General features: G+C 45.5%; 1 protein-coding gene across 1 annotated transcript in view; it reads left to right on the top strand.

Annotated features, from left to right (window-relative positions):
- The window catches only part of tmem63c (transmembrane protein 63C), a 191,600-nt gene that overhangs the window by 141,206 nt on the left and 35,293 nt on the right, over positions 1-15,101 (top strand). The window contains exons 16-19 of the mRNA XM_068038420.1: positions 4,788-4,950; positions 5,239-5,344; positions 13,823-13,990; positions 14,381-14,496. Coding sequence (XP_067894521.1) covers positions 4,788-4,950; positions 5,239-5,344; positions 13,823-13,990; positions 14,381-14,496 — 553 coding nt within the window. The remainder of the gene's footprint in view (positions 1-4,787; positions 4,951-5,238; positions 5,345-13,822; positions 13,991-14,380; positions 14,497-15,101) is intronic.

Below are 15,101 nucleotides of genomic sequence, written 5' to 3'. Positions count from 1 at the left end.
TAACATCAGTGGTTGGGAAACTATTGGTTACAATTCTGAGGGACAGAATCACCACTTGGAGAGGCAGGGATTAATCAGGGATAGCATGGCTTTGTCAGGGGGAGATCATGTCTAACTAACTTGATTGAATTTTTTGAGGCAGTGACGAGATGTGTAGATGAGGGTAAAGCAGTTGATGTAGTCTACATGGACTTCAGTTAGGCTTTTGATAAGGTCCCGCATGGGAGATTGGTTAAGAAAATAGAGCCCATGGGATCCAGGGAAATTTGGATCCAAAATTGGCTTAGTGGCAGGAGGCAGAGGGTAATGGTCGAGGGTTGTTTTTGCGAGTGGAAGCCTGTGACCACTGGTGTACCGCAGGGATCGGTTCTGGGTCCCTTGCTGTTTGTAGTATACATTAATGATTTAGATGTGAATATGGGAGGTATGATCAGTAAGTTCGCAGATGACACGAAAATTGGTGGTGTCATAAATAGTGAGGAGGATACCAATGTGTACCACAACCTCTGGCTGTTCACCCTCCCCCTTCAAAATGTCCTGCAGCCGCTCCATGTGATCCTTGACCCTAGCACCAGGGAGGCAACATACCATTCAAGTCTGAGGGACAGGATTAATCTCCACTTGGAGAGGCAGGGATTAATCAGTAATAGTCAGCGTGGCTTTGTCAGGGGGAGTTCGTGTCTAACTAACTTGATTGAATTTTTCGAGGCGGTAGCTAGATGTGTCGATGAGGGTAAAGCAGGAGATGTAGTTTACATGGACTTCAGTAAGGCTTTTGATAAGGTCCCGCATGGAAGATTGGTTAAGAAAGTAAGAGCCCATGGGATCCAGGGCAATTTGGCAAATTGGATCCAAAATTGGCTTAGTGGCAGGAGGCAGAGGGTGATGGTCGAGGTTTTGTTTTTCCGATTAGAAGCCTGTGACCAGTGGTGTACCACAGGGATCGGTGCTGGGACCCTTGCTGTTTGTAGTGTACATTAATGATTTAGACGTGAATATAGGAGGTATGATTAGTAGGTTTGCAGATGACACGAAAATTGGTGGTGTCGTAAATAGTGAGGAGGAAAGCCTTAGATTACAGGATGATATAGATGGGCTGGTAAGATGGGCGGAGCAGTGGCAAATGGAATATAATCCTGAAAAGTGTGAGATGATGCAGTTTGGGAGGACTAACAAGGCAAGGGAATATACAATGGATGGTAGGACCCTAGGAAGTACAGAGGGTCAGAGGGACCTTGGTGTACTTGTCCATAGATCACTGAAGGCAGCAGCACAGGTAGATAAGGTGGTTAGGAAGGCATATGGGATACTTGCCTTTAGTAGCCGAGGCATAAAATATAAGAGCAGGGAGGTTATGATGGAGCTGTATAAAACGCTAGTTAGGCCACAGCTGGAGTACTGTGTACAGTTCTGGGCACCACACTATAGGAAGGATGTGATTGCACTGGAGAGGATGCAGAGGATATTCACCAGGAAGTTGCCTGGGCTGGAGCATTTCAGCTATGAAGAGAGGATGAAAAGGCTAGGTTTGTTTTCCTTAGAGCAGAGAAGGCTGAGGGGGGACATAATTGAGGTGTACAAGATTATGAGGGGCATTGATAGGTTAGATAGGAAGAAACTTTTTCCCTTAGCGGAGGGGTCAAGAACCAGAGGGCATAGATTTAGGGTATGGGGCAGGAGGTTTAGGGGGGATTTGAGGAAAACAATTTTCACCCAGAGGGTGGTTGGAATCTGGAATGCGCTGCCTGAAGGGTGGTGGAGGCAGGAACCTTCACAACATTTAAGAAGTATTTAGATGAGCACTTGAAATGCCATAGCATACAAGGCTATGGGCCAAGTGCAGGAATATGGGATTAGAATAGTTGGGTGCTGGATGGCCAGCACAGACACGATGGGCCGAAGGGCCTGTTTCTGTGCTGTATAACTCCACGACTCTATGATATAAATTGTAAAAAGTTGAGGCCCCAGTACAGATCCCTGTGGCACACCACTCGTTACATCTTGCCAACCAGAAAATGACCCATTTATGCCTACTCTCTGTTTTCTGTTAGCTAGCCAATCTTCTATCCATGCCAATATGTTACCCCCTACACCATGAGCTTTTATTTTCTGCAATAAACTTTGATGTGGTACCTTATCAAATGCCTTCTGGAAATCTAGGTACAGTACATCCACCGGTTCCCCTTTATCCACAGCACATGTAACTCCCTCAAAGAACTCCAACAAATTAGTTAAACATGATTTCCCTTTCACAAAACCATGCTGACTCTGCCTGATTATCTTTATTTTTTTCTAAATACCCTGCTATAACATTTTTAATAATGGCTTCTAACATTTTCCCTAAGACAGATGTTAAGCTAACTGACCTGTAGTTTCCTGCTTTCTGTCTCCCTTTTTGAATAAAGGAGTTACATTCGCTATTTTCCAATCTAATGGAACCTTCCCTGAATCTAGGGAATTTTGGAAAATTAAAACTAATGCATCAACTATCTCACTCGCCACTTCTTTTAACACCCTAGGATGAAGTCCATCAGGACCTGGGGACTTGTCAGCCTGCAGTTTTATTAAATCCTGGGCTTTATTAATAGGGGCATAGAGTACAAGAGCAAGGAGGTTATGGTAAACCTGTATAAAACACTGGTTTGGCCTCAAATGGAGTATTGCGTCCAATTTTGGGCACTGCACTTTAGGAAAAATGTGAAGGCATTAAAGAGAGTTCAGAAAATATTCACGAGTATGGTTCCAGGGATGAGGAACTTCATTTACGAGGATAGATTGGAGAAGTTGGGACTGTTTTCCTTGGAGGAGAAGGCTGAGAGGAGATTTGATAGAGGTATTCAAAATCATGAGGGGTCTGGACAGATAGGGAGAAATTGTTCCCACTCGTGAACGGATCAATAATGAGAGGGCACAGATTTAAGCTAATTGGCAAAAGAAACAATGGCGACTTGAGGAAAGACTTTTTCACACAGCTGAATTCCAGAGGTGAGGTGAGAGTGACTGCCTTTGACATCAAGGCAGCATTTGACCAAGCGTGGCATTAGGAGCCCTAGTTACAGTTGAAGTCGATGGGAATTAGGGGAAAACTTTCCACTGGTTTGAGTCATACCGAGCACAAAGGAAGATGGTTGTGGTTGTTGGAGGACAAACATCTCAGCCCAGGACATCACTGCAGGCTTTCCTCAGGGTAGTATCCTAGATCCAACCATCTTCGGCTGCTTCATCAGTGATCTTCCCTCGAACATGAGGTTAGAAGTGGGGATGTTCACTGATGATTGCACTGCATTCAGCACCATTTGCGACTCCTCAGATACTGAAGCAGTCTGTGTCCACATGCAGCAAGCCCAGGACAACATTCAGGTTTGGTCTGATAAATGGTAAATAACATTCATGCCACACAAGTAGGAGGCAATGACCATCTCCAACAAGTGAGAATCTAACTATCTCCCCTTGATGTTCACCAGTATAAGCATCACTGAATCCCCCACCATCAACATCCTGGGGTTTACCATTGACCAGAAACTGTACTGGACCAACCATATAAATACTGCAGCTACAACAGCAGATCAGAAACGAGGAATTCTGCGGTGACAAACTCACCTCCTGACTCTCCAAAGCCTGTCGTTGGGTCTCCTGGAACAGCATCATGGGTGTGCATACACCTTATGGAATGCAGTGGTTCAAGAAGGTGGATCTTTACCATCTTCTCGAGGGCAATTAGTGATGGGCAATAAATGCTGGCCTTGCCAGTAATGCTGGGACAGGACATACCCAGGGATGGTGATGGAGGACTCTGGATCATTGACTGTAAGGTATGGTTCACTGAGTATGACTGTTTCAGGCTATTGCTTGACTACTTTGTGGGACAGCTTTCCCAGTTTTGGCACGTTCCCAGTGTGTAGGGTTTACTGGATAGGGTGTGCCTTTGTCATATCTAGTGCCTCGGTCGATGCCTGGTAGTCTGTCAGGTTTAATTCTTTGACTTTTCATAGCAGTTTGATACAACTGAGTGGCTTGCTTGGCCATTTTAGAGGATAGGGAAGAGTCGACCGCATTGCTGTGGATCTCAAGACACATGTAAGCCAGACCAAGTAAGGATGGCAGATTACCTTCCCTGAAGGACATTAGTGAACCAGATGAGTGTTTACAACAATATACTGGTTTCATGGCCATTCATGCCACACAACTGCCAGGCAATGACAATCCAACAAGACAGAATCTAACATCACCCTTTGACATTCAACCGCATTACAATTGTTAAAACCATCACTATCAACATCTTGGGGATTACCATTGACCAGAAACTGAACTGGAGCAGCCATAGTTGTCAAGGGCAGTTAGGGATGGGCAACAAATGCTGGCCTAGCCAGCAATACCCACATCCCATGAAATGAAAAAAAAATCCTGATACTAGCTTTTTATGCCAGATGTATTTAACTAATTGAATTTAAATTTCCCCAGCTACCAATGTGGGATTTGAACCCATAGCCTTTTGGATTACTAGTCCAATAATATTACCAGTATGCTACCATTCCCTCAATTCGCACCTAGGTATTAGTTCTATACATAAACTACCTGAACTCACCCCCTGATTATACTCCAGCCTGTAACTCATCCCAGGTGTCTGTTATTCTATATGTAAACCCCTTCGATAAGACACCAGCCTCGAACTCACTGCTGGGTATCTGTTATTCTGTAAATAAACCCCCTTGATTAAGATTCCAGTCTGTAACGCACTCCGAGGGCTACGTTTCCCATTATGAATTACTCGTTTTCTTCTGTTGTAGATGTGTCTTTCTCCCAGATAATGGAGCTTTCTTTGTTAACTACGTGATAACATCCAGTTTGATTGGTACAGCGATGGAGCTGCTGCGAATCCCGGGACTGCTGGTGTATACAGCACGTCTTGCTTTCGCTAAATCAAAGGCTGAGCAGATTCATGTGAAAAAGGTAAAGGCCTCAGAAAAAATTTGTAAAGGCACAGTATACAGTCCCCCCTATCTGGCAAGGTTCAGTCTGTGTGTATCTTTACTGTCTTGGGGGCTGGAGGGGAAGGGGTTAGTGCTGAGACTGCGTATGTAGGGAATTCCCATGTCCTCCGTTCCGAGGGACCTGTCTTTTAATTGGTGGGGGTCTGAGGATTGTGAATATTGAATGCGTTTTGTCTCCAAATGCTTGCTCACTCTTTTTTTCAACCCCCCCCCCCCCCCCACTCTCTCTCTCTCTCTCTCTCTCTAGAATCAGGCCTACGAATATCAGTTTGGTTTGGAGTACGCCTGGACTATGTGTATATTTGCTGTTGTCATGACGTACAGCATCACGTGTCCGATTATCGTTCCCTTTGGTGAGTGTCTCTGACTAACTGTGTTCTGTGAGTAATCAGCTAAACAAATCCCGAATAACGGCATTACATGTGCCCCTCCAAGGCCAATGTATCCTTCCTGAGTTGCGGTGCCCACAACTGAATGCAGTCACTCCAGATGAAGTCTAACCAGAGGTCTGAATAGGAACATAGGAACACAGGAGCAGCAGTAGGCCATTCAGCCCGTTGAACCTGCTCCGCCATTCAATTAGATCATGGCCGACCATCTACCCCAACGCCACTTTCCCGCGTTATCCCTGTATCCCTTGATGTCATTAGTATTAGAATTAGAATTAGAACATTACAGCGCAGTACAGGCCCTTCGGCCCTCGATGTTGCGCCGACCTGTGAAACCATCTGACCTACACTATTCCATTTTCATCCATATGTCTATCCAATGACCACTTAAATGCCCTTAAAGTTGGCGAGTCTACTACTGTTGCAGGCAGGACGTTCCACGCCCCTACTACTCTCTGAGTAAAGAAACTACCTCTGACATCTATCCTATATCTATCACCCCTCAACTTCAAGCTATGTACCCTCGTGTTTGCCATCACCATCCGAGGAAAAAGACTCTCACTATCCACCCTATCTAACCCTCTGATTATCTTATATGTCTCTATTAAGTCACCTCTCCTCCTCCTTCTCTCCAACGAAAACAACCTCAAGTCCCTCAGCCTTTCCTCGTAAGACCTTCCCTCCATACCAGGCAACATCCTAGTAAATCTCCTCTACACCCTTTCCATAGCTTCCACATCCTTCCTATAATGCGGTGACCAGAACTGCACGCAATACTCCAGGTGCGGTCTCACCAGAGTTTTGTACAGCTGCAGCATGACCTCGTGGCTCCGAAACCCGATCCCCCTACTAATAAAAGCTAACACACCATATGCCTTCTTAACAGCCCTATTAACCTGGGTAGCAACCTTCAGGGATTTATGCACCTGGACACCAAGATCTCTCTGTTCATCTACACTACCAAGAATCTTCCCATTAGCCCAGTACTCTGCATTGCTGTTACTCCTTCCAAAGTGAATCACCTCGCACTTTTCCGCATTAAATTCCATTTGCCATCTCTCAGCCCAGCTCTGCAGCCTATCTATGTCCCTCTGTACCCTACAACATCCTTCGGCACTATCCACAACTCCACCGACCTTAGTGTCATCCGCAAATTTACTAACCCACCCTTCTACACCCTCTTCCAGGTCATTTATAAAAATGACAAACAGCAGTGGCCCCAAAACAGATCCTTGCGGTACACCACTAGTAACTAAACTCCAGGATGAACATTTGCCATCAACCACCACCCTCTGTCTTCTTTCAGCTAGCCAATTTCTGATCCAAAGCTCTAAATCACCTTCAACCCCATACTTCTGTATTTTCTGCAATAGCCTACCATGGGGAACCTTATCAAACGCCTTACTGAAATCCATATACACCACATCCACTGCTTTACCCTCATCCACCTGTTTGGTCACCTTCTCGAAAAACTCAATAAGGTTTGTGAGGCACGACCTACCCGTCACAAAACCGTGCTGACTATCGCTAATGATATCTATCGATTTCTGTCTTGAACATGCTCAATGATTGAGCTTCCCCGGCCCTCTGGGATAGAGAATTCCAATGATTCACCACCCTCTGAGTGAAGAAATTCCTCCTCATCTCAGTCTTAAATGGCCTCCCCCTTATTCTGAGACTGTGTCCTTTGGTTCTAGACTCACCAGCCAGGGGAAACATCCTACCTACAGCCACTCTGTCACGCCCTGTAAGAATTTTGTAAGTTTCAATGAGATCACCTCTCATTCTTCGAAGCTGTAGAGAATACAGGACCAGTTTCCTCAATCTCTCCTCATAATCCTGCCATCCCAGGGATTAGTCTGGTGAACCTCCATTGCACTCCCTCTATGACAAGTATATCCCTTCTTAGATGAGGTGACCAAAACTGTACACAATATTCCAGGTGTGGTCTCTATACAATTGCAGTAAGACTTCTTTACTTTTGTACCAAAAACCCCTTGTGATAAAGGCCAACATACCACTTGCCTTCCTAATTGCTTGCTGCACCTACATGCTAGCTTTTAGTGACTCCCAGGTCCCTTTGGACATCTGCCAATAACTGAAGCATGAATTCTTCCACTTTGTATTCCAGCCCCTCGCGATAAAGGCCGACATTCCATTAGCCTTTTAAATTATCTTTTCACCTATCTCGACCCCTTCACTGTCTAAATTATCAGACTGATTGCCTGACATCTAGTACTGGATGAGCAGAAATGTCTTCCAATTAAATACTGGGAAGACTGAAATCATTGTCTTTGGCCCCACCAAAAGCTCAGATCCCTAGCTACTGACTCCATCCCTGAGGCCAAACCAGACTGTTGGCTACCTTGCTGTCAAATTTGACCTGAGATGAGATTTCAACCACATATTCACACCATCACCAAAACCACCTATTTCCCCTTCCACAACATCACCCTTGCCTCAGCTAATCTGCTGCTGAAACCTTCATCCAAGCCTTTGTTACCTCTAGACCTGACTATTCCATCACACAAACTCTGCTGCTCATGTCTTAACTCGCACCAAGTCCTGTTCCGCTATCAACCCTGCGCTCGCTGAGCTAAATTGGCTCCTGTCAAACAATACCTCAATTTTAAAATTCTCATCCTTGTTTTCAAATCCCTCCATTGCCTCGCCCCTCCCTATCTCTGTAATCTTCTCCAGCTTTTAGAGTATCTGTCCTAATATCTCATTATATGGTTCTGTGTCAAATTTTATTTGATAATGCTCCTGTGAAGTGCCTTGGGATGTTTTACTATGCTAAAGTTGCTTAATAAATGCAAATTGTTTTTTTGAACCTGTCCACTAGCTTTTAAGAATGTCAACTTGCTTTGTGTCGTAACAGGATTACTCTTCCTCCTCCTTTCCCAATTTTCCTGATCCTATAGCCTGGAATATTTTGCTCCCAATCATGCCCAGCTTGTAGCTAGGTCTCGTCAATGACCACTATATCAGACACATTAAGCTGAATTTATGCTTCTATTTGCTTTATTTCTTAACACTTTGTGAATTGTGTAGAGATCCAATTTTTAAAAATTCTTTCTTGAAATGTGGGCATCGCTAGCAAGGCCAGCATTTGCTGCTCATCCCGAATTACCTTTGACAACTGAGTGGCTTGCTCGGCCATTTCAGAGAGCAGTTAAGAGACAACCATATTGCTGTAGGTCTGGGATCACGTCGGCCAGACCAGGTAAGGACAGCAGATTTCCTTCCCTAAAGGACATTAGTGAACCAGATATTTTTTTTTAATGACAATTGACGATAGTTCCATAGCATTCAATTCCATAATTTTTATTGAATTCAATTAATTAATAAATTCAGTTAATTAAATTCCACCAATTGCTGTGGAGGGATTTGAACCTGTGTCCCACCGGGCATTAGCCTGGGCATCTAGATTACTAGTTGAGTGTATTATGACGGTGCTTCTATACTTTTTGTTGCCATGAACAATGAAAGTACAAGCATTGGTTGTGTTCCCCACCCCAGGACTAAGTGAGAAATCATGAGGTTTTTTGGGATGTGTGCTTTCCACCGCACGTTTGTACCAAATTTTAGTACTATAGCTGCTGCACTGACAGATTTACTACAAAAAAAGAAAACCAAGGTAGTGTGGTCAGGGGAGTGCCAAGCATCTTTTGACAGGCTGAAAGCCATCTTGATCAATGACCCAGTGTTGGCTGCTCCAAATTTCACTAAGCCCTTCAAGGTAGTAATTGATGTTAGTGACCTGGGGTGCGGTGGGGATGGTCAGTGCAGTCCTGTTACAAGACGATGAATTGGGCATAGAAAGGCCAGTGTGATACTTTTCCGAAAAGCTAAATCGACATCAAAAGAGATATTCAACAGTGGAAAAAGAAACCTTGGGCTTATTACTAGCTCTTAAGCATTTTGAGATCTATGTCCGCCACGACTACAGAGAGACACTGGTATATACTGATCATAACTCCCTGGCCTTTGTGGAAAAATTCAAAAACCAGAATGCCAGACTATTCCAATGGAGTTTACTATTGCAACCTTATCAGTTAAAGATTATCCACATGGAGGGAAAAAAATTAATTGCAGATACTTTGTCTAGGATTTAACTTTGCTTTGAGCTATCTGAGTGCAAAGATGGTACAAAGCAGAACTGTATTAGCGACAGTGAATGAGTATGAGTGTGAAAATGTGTTTTTAAATATTTTTAATCTTTTGTTTTCTCACTCTTTGTAATGAAACACATTTGAAAATGACAGTGCTTTTATATTTTTTGTTAAGTTTTTTTTGAGGACTCATGTTTTAGAATTATGGACATTGTTTTATTTGGGAAAACTGAAAAGGATTCCATGGATGTTTTTTCACAGGGATCATTGGAAGGTCTTTTGGAGTTGGTTTGTAAACAACCCTTACCGGAAGTCATCTGTCTTCAGATAAATACCCAGCAGGGGCTTTTTGACTTGGAGAAGATATTTACAGAGAAGTGACAGATCAAGACTTATAGGGGTCAGGAGGCTTGACTCTTGAGATTGTTTCTGGGTTTGTTAGGAACGTGATTCTGTTTTTGTTAAAAATATTTTTTGAGGAATTTATAGTCAAACTGAACAAATGTTGGACCAGTTTTTTTTTCAAGAGGGTCATCAAGAGGACACTGAAAGAACTGGTTTGGCAACAGCATTTACTGGTTGTCACATGACTCAAATCAAAAATAGAACAGAAACCTTGGTAACTGGCGAAGATGAGGACAGAGAAGTGACAGTTGTACGGCCCTTGACAGAACAAGCCCGGGAGCAGCAGTGTGCACCGGAGAGACAGAAAGTTCGCAAGCTTTTGATTGTAGTGTCACTGTTTACCTTCTGGAATGAGATAAAGTTAGTGCCTGCTGCTGAAGAAGTGTCAGGGAGAAAGAGACCAGATTCCTGCTGAATGTTTGAAGAGTCAAGCCTGCAGAAGGAGGAATTCCCAAGGAAGGGGGGGGAAGACCACAACCCAGCTCAGCTTTCCAGCACCTCTCTAAAAGACCCTGAAAAGTCCACTGTGTCAACTCATCTCATCGCCTGTCTTTGAGGAAAAACCTGCTAAATTAATTCTCAACGCTGCCTGAAAAGTACTGTTCTTAAAAAATCCTAGTGACCATTTACAGGTACTTGGAGGCGAGACAGTATGCCAGTTTTGGAACACAACATATTTCATCTGCTGTTTTCTTCAAAAATGTGCAGGTATTCAGCCCAAGTGTATTTTTGTCTGTAATTAGAATTAGAACATTACAGCGCAGTACAGGCCCTTCGGCCCTCGATGTTGCGCCGACCTGTGAAACCATCTGACCTACACTATTCCATTTTCATCCATATGTCTATCCAATGACCACCTAAATGCCCTTAAAGTTGGCGAGTCTACTACTGTTGCAGGCAGGGCGTTCCACGCCCCTACTACTCTGAGTAAATAAACTACCTCTGACATCTGTCCTATATCTATCACCCCTCAACTTAAAGCTATGTCCCCTCGTGTTTGCCATCACCATCCGAGGAAAAAGACTCTCACTATCCACCCTATCTAACCCTCTGATTATCTTATATGTCTCTATTAAGTCACCTCTCCTCCTTCTCTCCAATGAAAACAACCTCAAGTCCCTCAGCCTTTCCTCGTAAGACCTTCCCTCCATACCAGGCAACATCCTAGTAAATCTCCTCTGCACCCTTTCCAAAGCTTCCACATCCTTCCTATAATGCGGTGACCAGAACTGCACGCACTACTCCAGGTGCGGTCTCACCAGAGTTTTGTACAGCTGCAGCATGACCTCGTGGCTCCGAAACTCGATCCCCCTACTAATAAAAGCTAACACACCATATGCCTTCTTAACAGCCCTATTAACCTGGGTAGCAACCTTCAGGGATTTATGTACCTGGACACCAAGATCTCTCTGTTCATCTACACTCTGAATAGAGCTCTGAACAAAAATCCCTTTTATTTTTCTGGTTAACCGGTGTGTGTTAGTGTGAGTGTGTGTGTGAGTGTGAGTGTGAGTGTGAGTGTGTGTGTTAGTGTGAGTGTGTGTGTTAGTGTGAGTGTTAGTGTTAGTGTGAGTGTGAGTGTGAGTGTGTGTGTTAGTGTGAGTGTGTGTGTTAGTGTGTGTGTGAGTGTGTGTGTGAGTGTGTGTGTGTGTTAGTGTGAGTGTTAGTGTTAGTGTGAGTGTGTGTGTTAGTGTGAGTGTGAGTGTGAGGGGGCTAAGGTAAAAAAGGGAACTTGAAAATGTCAAACTTCATCACTGGTTAAGACTTGTTTTATAATAAACTGATAATTTTGTTGTTCATTAATGAAACATGCTAGTGTGTTTTATTCTGGGGAAGATAGAGTAGATGATTGACCGTATCATTAAGTGGGAAAATTTAAATATATGTTGTGACCTGTGGAGAAGTGGAACGAGAACAAACAGTGCACTCCTCCTGCCTCAGTCATTACATTTTTACTTTGGACAGTGTATTGGGGTTTGGTCAGTGTTCTGATAGAAGTTTAAGAATCAACTTGTCAAAGAAAAAATAAAAGCAAAATACTGCGGATGCTGGAAATCTGAAATAAAAACAGAAAATGCTGGAAATACTCAGCAGGTTTGGCAGCATCTGCGGAGAGAGAAGCAGAGTTAACGTTTCAGGTCAGTGACCTTTCATCAGAACTGATGAAGGGGCACCGACCTGAAATGTTAACTCCGCTTCTCTTTACACTGATGCTGCCAGACCTGCTGAGTATTTCCAGTACTTTCTGTTCTTATGCCAAAGCAAAAAACCCAGATCAGCCTTTTTCCATCTCTGAAAAGCCTGACAGCTTTTCCAACTCTTTGAGAAGCTCTTAGACGCGAGTGTAAGAAATAGAGAAATTGATGGTGCATTCATCCTGAAAATCCTGCCAGAAACCCCTGTTGTTTCTTCTGGAAAGCCTACCAAACTGATCCTCAACGTCACCAGAAAAGAACTGTTCTAGGAAGATCCCAGAGACAGCTGTCTATGTGTATTTGGGACCCCAAACTAAAAAAGAGACAACAGACATCTTTCTGTATCCTCTCTTTTTTTCTTAAAGATTTAGCAAGTATTTGGCCAAAGTATTCTTTTTGTAACAGAGCTTGGAAGCAAAAAATCTCTAATTTTCGGTTAACCTGTATGTGTATGTGTGAGGGGCTAAGGTAACAGGGAACTTTCATATTTCAATCTGTGTGTTAATGCTTTGCTTCATTACTGGTTATGTCTTGTTTTAGAATAAACTGATAATTTTGTTGTTTATTAAAGAAACCTGGTTGGTGTATTTTATTCTGGGATAAAGAGTAAAGTCTATGATTGACCGTATTGGTAACTGGGTAAACATTTAAATATATGTTGTGACCTGTGGAGAAGTAGAACTAGAAAAGACAGTGCACTCCTCCCGCCTCGGTCGTACAAGTGACATTACCATTACGCCACTGTCTGCCCTAAATATCCAGGGAAATGATCTCACCCTGCACTGAACACCATCTCGAGTATTTCACACATTATTTGACTCATTACACTTGGGTGATGATGGTCCAAACATGGTTATAGCTTGATCTCTCTCCCCCACACTCACACACTTTCTTCCCCGCCCCACTCTCTCTCTTCCCTTCCTCGCTCTCTCTCCCTCCCCCCCACTCTCTCTCTTCTCCGCCCCACTCTCTCTCCCTCCCCCCCACTCTCTCTCCCTCCCCCCCACTCTCTCTCCCTCCCCCCACTCTCTCTCCCTCCCCCCCGCTCTCTTCCCCCTCCCCCCCACTCTCTCCCTCCCCCCACTCTCTCTCCCTCCCCCCCACTCTCTCCCCCTCCCCCCCGCTCTCTCTCCCTCCCCCCCACTCTCTCTCCCTCCCCCCCACTCTCTCTCCCTCCCCCCGCTCTCTCTCCCTCCCCCCCGCTCTCTTCCCCCTCCCCCCACTCTCTCTCCCTCCCCCCACTCTCTCTCCCTCCCCCCCACTCTCTCTCCCTCCCCCCCGCTCTCTTCCCCCTCCCCCCCGCTCTCTTCCCCCTCCCCCCCTCTCTTCCCCCTCCCACCCCCTCTCTTCCCCCTCCCTCCCCCTCTCTTCTCTTCTTGCTCCTTCCCCCTCTCTCCTTCCCCACCACCCTCCCCTCCACTCTCTCTCCCCCCCCACTCTCTCTCCCTCCCCCTCCCCCCCCACTCTCTCTCCCTCCCCCTCCCCCCCCACCCTCTCCTTCCCCACCACACTCTCCCTCTCTCCTCCCAACACACCATCCCTCCCTACCACTCTCTCCTTCCCTCTCCCCACTCCCTCCCTCCCACCTTCCCCCCCGCACTCTACCTCCTTACCTACCACACACTTTCTCCCTCCCCTCCCCCCACTCTTCCTCTCTCTCTTCCTCTTTCTCTCTATAGGACTGTGCTGTCTGTTGTGCTGTCTGATAATCTCTGTTGAATTCACAGGGTTGCTGTACATGTTGCTGAAACACCTGGTGGATCGATACAACATATACTACGCCTGCCTGCCCACCAAACTCAACCACCGGCTGCACTCTGCTGCAATCGGCCAGGTCATCATCGCACCGATCCTCTGCATGTTCTGGCTCCTCTTCTTCTCAGTGCTGCGTCTCGGTATGTAGTGATCTCCTGGAACCAGCGCACAGTGACCAGGAGCTCAGCACGTGAAACTGCTGAGCCCAGCACGTGGCTCATTACAGCAACAGGAATCGTTCCTGCAGCTACGGACAGTGATTTTCCCCACAGATACCAAGACCATGGACCTTCTATAACAGACCGAGACTAGACTCCCACCTGTCCCTCACTGGCCCCAACTGACCGAGACCATCCCATCCACCCCTACCTCGACAAACCAAGACCAGGGTTCCTGACCCTGGCGCAGAGACCCCCTGAACTGAGCCAGCCCCAAGAGAGTAAATTGGGTTTAGATGCAACTCATTCTGCTGAAAGTTCCTGACAGATGTGAGCTCAGTTTCTGGCAGTAATTTGTGCTTTTATTTCTAGGGCCAGTCCAACCCATCACCCTCTTCACCTTCATCACTCTGCTCCTCTGCATCATCTTCTCAGTGTTCGGATTCTGCATCAAAGGACTCCAGAAACTCAAACCACAAAACTATCAGGTAAATATTGTCCACTGAAAGGGGAGGTAGAGATGAAGGGAGTGAGCTGGGGGAAGTGGAGGGGTGAAGTGTGAGGGGTTTATTTATTTTTTTATTCATTTATGGGTTGTGCTCATCGCTGGCTAGGACAGCATTTATTCCACATCCCTAATTGCCCTTGAGAAGGTGGTGGTGACCTGCATTTTTAAACCACTGCGGTCCATGTGGGGTAGTGCTGTTAGGAAGGGAGTTCCAGGATTTTGACCCAGCGACAGTGAAGGAACAGCGATATAGTTCCAAGTCAGGATGGTGTGTGACTTGGAGGGGAACTTGCAGGTGGTGGTGTTCCCGTGCATTTGCTGCCCTTGTCCTTCTAGTTGGTAGAGGTCGCGGGTTTGGAAGGTGCTGTCTAAGGAGCCTTGGTGCGTTGCTGCAGTGCATCTTGTAGATGGTACACACTGCTGCCACTGTGCGTCGGTGGTGGAGGGAGTGAATGTTTGTGAATGGGGTGCCAATCAAGCAGGCTGCTTTGTCCTGGATGGTGTCGAGCTTCTTGAGTGTTGTTAGAGCTGCACCCATCCAGGCAAGTGGACAGTATTCCATCACACTCCTGACTTGTGCCTTGT

The sequence above is a fragment of the Heterodontus francisci genome, chromosome 9 (assembly GCF_036365525.1).
Source record: "Heterodontus francisci isolate sHetFra1 chromosome 9, sHetFra1.hap1, whole genome shotgun sequence".
Lineage (NCBI taxonomy): Eukaryota > Metazoa > Chordata > Chondrichthyes > Heterodontiformes > Heterodontidae > Heterodontus > Heterodontus francisci.
This window is presented reverse-complemented; position numbering and strand designations above follow the sequence as displayed.